This window comes from Gavialis gangeticus, unplaced genomic scaffold (genome assembly GCF_001723915.1).
Source record: "Gavialis gangeticus isolate Ggan-Ray unplaced genomic scaffold, GavGan_comp1, whole genome shotgun sequence".
NCBI classification, from domain to species: domain Eukaryota; kingdom Metazoa; phylum Chordata; order Crocodylia; family Gavialidae; genus Gavialis; species Gavialis gangeticus.
In genome coordinates, this window is record NW_017729029.1 from 1,097,209 (window position 1) to 1,101,918 (window position 4,710).

A 4,710-nucleotide genomic window follows, 5' to 3' on the forward strand; every position below is an offset into this window, starting at 1 on the left:
CAATATTACTCAATTGCATCATGCTGAAATTTCCGAAAGAACAATTCCTGCTTTCTGGCTGCAAACAAGTTTTCATTTAGAAAATTAGGCTAGATGCAAGAATAAGATAAAAGAACAAAAATGAAAAAGAAGTGTGTCAAAATGATACAAAGGAAACCTTTGGATTGACCCAGACCAATTGGTTTTCTGTTGATTTGCAAATATTTCTTGAGATTTGGGAGGGGGGGCAGGTTCCTAAATCAGGAAGGAAAAATGCTTCAACAAGTGCAAAAAGTTTTGCTCAAGCCAAACCCTGCTGCCCTCAGCTCAGTGTGCCTCATTTCTCAGCTCTTCCCCAAAGCAGTGGGATCAGGGAGCCTTTGTGGTTCTGGTGCAGGGGACAGAGGCTGCCTCTGTCAAATGTCCCCAGCCCCACAAGTCTGGTTCAAGAAATGTTTGTTACCATTTTACCCCCTATCCCTGTGTAGCTCAGCCCTCCCATCATATTGTCTCCTCCTAATAGCTGCCCTCAAGCCATCTCTTCCGCTGGATTCCACTCCACTTCTTACACTTTGCTCAGTCCCTCGGGAGCCTGGGACGGGGACAATGTCAGGCATTAACCAGCAGGCTCTCTGCAAGCAGAAAGCTTTGGATCTGCTCTTTGATTCTGAACTCTGCAAAGGAAGCATGGATAGGATGCTGGAGTCAAGATACTTTGCCCCATGTAGTTCCTGTGCGTGGTGGTGTGGGGGGAACAGAGGGAGAGAGGGAAATGATAAAAGAAGCATCATTTCTCCACATTGTTTGTAACTCTGCTAGTATTTACAATTGTCAAACCCTCCCCTCTGTTCTTTCTGGAGCTGTAACACACCTCGGCAATGACTAGGAGAAGAAACTATTGGCTATTGTATATGCAGTCATCTGGCATGCTGCAGATATAGCAGGGAAAGCAGGGACCACTCACTAACAGAGCAAAGCCGCTTTCAGTGTGGAGCTTGGGGATGCTTGGAAGGAGAGAAAGGAGTGAAAAGACTGGCACTGGGTCACCTGAATCTGACAAGCCCAGGAGAGCAGGTGGGGATACAGAGATTTGACAGATGAAAGGATTATGTGGGATGTCAAGAGAGCAAGTCATCGGGGAGAAGAGGTGGAAAGAAACGCAAAAAGGACACATTAAATGAGACCCCTTTCTAAAGTCAGAAACAGTGTGCTGGGCATTTGAGTCAGACCCTGCACACAGGACAAAGGGGCTTCTTTTTTTAAAAAATGGCAGCTGCTTCCTCTGCCTCACACACCTGGAGGTAAAGCCCGGGTCTTAAATTGGCAAAGGATGAAGAGAGAGTGCATCCGCTGAGTTGGCAGTAGATAGAAGAATTTTGAAAAAGCAAACCTGAGAGTTCCCCTTTCCCTGCCTGCAACCTCAGAACTGAGCTGTCCAAGGGAGGAGAGGACAAAGGGAAAATCACATCGGATTCAGCTTCCCCCAGGCAACAAGAGAAACAGGTCTTAACGGAGGGTTTGTTCATCAGAACTTTACCTCCGCTTCCAAGCCATGGGCAGACACTTCTGGTTCCCCTTGCAGTACATCTCCAAGCCCTTCTGGAGGTCAGAGGATCACAATGGCACTAACTTCTTCTCTGCCTTCTATGGCTTTCCCAACCAGTCTTCATTTTTCCACGGTGATTTGGATCTGGATGACATAGGGGATTTTGACAGCAGCACCAGGTATGAAGGGGAGTCCCAGAGCCGGACAGTCAAGGCACTGCTCATTGTGGCCTATTCGGTGATCATCTGCATCTCACTCTTTGGAAATATCCTGGTCTGCCACGTGGTGATCAAGAACAAGAGGATGCACTCGGCCACCAGCCTCTTCATCGTCAACCTGGCTGTTGCGGACATCATGATCACCATATTGAATACACCCTTTACCCTGGTAAGCAGTGCCACACCCCCACCACAGTAAGGATGGGCAACACCCTCTCTGGCATGCCCTTATTCATATTCACACACACACACACACACACACACACACACACACACTAACTATGCACCTTGCTCTCCACTGCTTGCACCTCCCACCTCTCTTTGCTGAAGGCTGCCACTGGCTTTGAAGTACATGTGCACTTTTGTGCAAAAGTGAAAAGCCAAAAAGTGCTATACAGTGGATTCCACTTTATAGAACTGCTAGTTACTAGAATCCGCTGCTTATTTGAATTAATATGGGAAAACCAACACCATTTGTATATTATTACATGGAAAAAATCGCCCAAATTAGAATCACAATTTTGGGGTTTTGGAATCATTTTACTGGAGAAGCTTGGGGATTTTGCAGTTTTGTGAGAAACTTTTTGCAGGCTGACAGAGATCTGGCTGGCAGGGGGTTGGGAGGGAGCAGGAGGAGGGGGGTTAACCAGGGGCACCATGTGTGTGTACTATACATGCACATTGCCACAGGCAGCCTGGAGAGCAGCTCCCACGGGTAAGTGGGGGGTGGGGGGAAATTGACCCCTGTAGGAAGGGAGGGAGGGAGTTGGGCAGGGCTGGGGCCCCAGTGGGAGTGGCATGGGACTGCAGGAGCTGTAGCTTTGAGGGGCACAACCCCCCTCTGCTGCCCTGACTCCCCATGCCTGCCCCCATCCCCAGCTCACGCACATATCAGGGGGTACAGCCCCCCCCACCCCTCCAGGAGTGCGTGTCATGTTGGGGAGCTAGCCTCACCCCCCACACCCAAGCCTGCAGCAGGCAGCAGAAGGTGGGGAGCTGGGCCCCACTCCGCTGCAGCAGCTACCGCCTTCTCCTGAGGGCAGGGGGCTGTGGACCTGGGCCCCTGGCCCTGTAGCCCTGGCAGCTAGGGCTCCCTCTGGCAGAGCTGAGGGGTCAGGGGGCTGTGGGTGGGGGGCAAGGGACACCAGCAGGGCTGGGGGGGAGGCTGTAGGGGGGAGTGAGAGGCATGAGCAGGGCCAGGTCTCCTTTTAATGGAATCAGCCAGTTACCAGAATCAAATCACCATTTCCCAAAGTGATTCCAAGAGGAGGAATCCACTGTACAGAGGTGGTCAGAGCCAGAGATCGTGGAGGAGGGGAAACCACGAAGCCCCAAGCCCTCGTGGAAAAATAATCTGGAAATGTGTCAGGACTAGGACTCCTGCCAGTTACAAAATGCAGGTGTGACAGTTTGCATGTGTGGGGGTGAGACTGTACATATGCATTTCTGAGAGAAGGCTCTGTGTGCACAAGTTTTTGAAGGCAATGTAAGCAATACCTGCACTGCATCTTAGCTTTCTCTATCCCCTTCTCTATTGACAAAGAAACAAAATACAAGTATTTCTGCTTCCCCAGCTCAAGGAAGGAACACACTAATCTACCTTCTCCCTGTGCATACATACTAAGTTTGTCTTGTACCCACTGCTTCACAACCAATCTATCTTCCCTCTCTCTCTCTCTCTCTCTCTCTCTCTGTTTTTCACCTGTACACTCATACATACAATAACCAGGGAGCACAGGGCTTGGCAGCATCTAAAATATCCCCTAAAGAGTGGCTATAGCTGTGGATGATAAACCTCTCTTTCTCCCAGGACCCAAGAGGAGACAGTGGTCTCTTAGTCTGATGTATGACTTAAGACTGAAGGAAATGAAGACACTCTGTCCTGAGAAGTGGACTGACACTAGTTTCCTATGGAAACTAGACATGCTGTCTTTCTTCCTTAAGATCCCTAAGCAGGTTTGTTTCAGGGGGACTTGCTGCCTTTGTGCTGTGGGGAGTGGGTGGAATATCAAACAGCAGACTCCCCAGGGCTTCATTTGCTGTATTTGTTGTGTTTATATGTATTTGCCAGGGGATTAGATTGCCACTGTTTTCATACACTACATAAACCCAGATGCAAAAAGAGAAGTAATACAATTACAGGGAATAGTTACTCAGTGCCATCTACTGCAATCTCTTCCAATGCATAATCAAACCCCTCTCTACCTTTAGCATCTGATGGAGTAAGCTGTAGCCTATGAAAGCTAATGCTCCACTGAATGAGTTAGTCTACAAGGTGCTACTCTGTCCTGCCTTCTGGCTCCCTGCCATTGGAAGCCAATTTTAAATATCCCAAATAGTAAAACTGCCACCGATGCCCTTGTGAGACTTTCTCAGCCTAGTAATCTCACCTTCAAAATGGCTTTCTCAATATTAAGTCAGCAGTCACCTTTTCTTCTGTTCATCCTTTTAATTTTTAGGTATGTAAATTCCTTATGGAAAGTTTGGTGCCCTTTTCATGTCCATAGCAGTACTTTCCTCAAAGGTTATTTTGGTTTTCAAACCCAATTGTATGAGATTGATTTTCCTGTTGAACTATTTCTTTCCTCTCCTTCTTGCCCTCCCTGATGCACATTACTGTAATCCACACTTGACATGCCCCAAGAGGTTAAATGCTGTCTATCCTCTAGGTGCGTTTTGTGAGCAGTACCTGGGTGTTTGGAAAGCTGATGTGCCATATAAGCCGGTTTGTTCAATACTGCTCTGTCCACGTGTCTGTGCTCACCCTTGCAGCTATTGCACTGGATCGACACCAGGTAGGTAATCCTGAACTCAAAGCATCCCTGCATTTCCTAGAACATTTGGTGCTTTCCTTCAAACTTCAGCATCTAGAATCCTGTGATTTTGCAAGAATCTCAGCCTATATACTAGACTGGGAAAGTCTCACAAAGACATTGGTAGAAGTTTTATATATATATATATATATAT

The 4,710-nt window shown here is 47.8% G+C and overlaps 1 protein-coding gene across 2 annotated transcripts in view; it reads left to right on the top strand.

Moving 5' to 3' along the window:
• The first annotated feature begins 581 nt into the window (after positions 1-581).
• The window catches only part of LOC109300455 (probable G-protein coupled receptor 83), a 15,001-nt gene continuing 10,872 nt past the window's right edge, over positions 582-4,710 (top strand). For both annotated transcript variants that reach the window (XM_019521094.1, XM_019521093.1), the window contains exons 1-2: positions 582-1,912; positions 4,413-4,538. In XM_019521094.1, the coding sequence (XP_019376639.1) occupies positions 1,532-1,912; positions 4,413-4,538 (507 nt within the window). In that variant the 5' untranslated portion in view covers positions 582-1,531. The remainder of the gene's footprint in view (positions 1,913-4,412; positions 4,539-4,710) is intronic.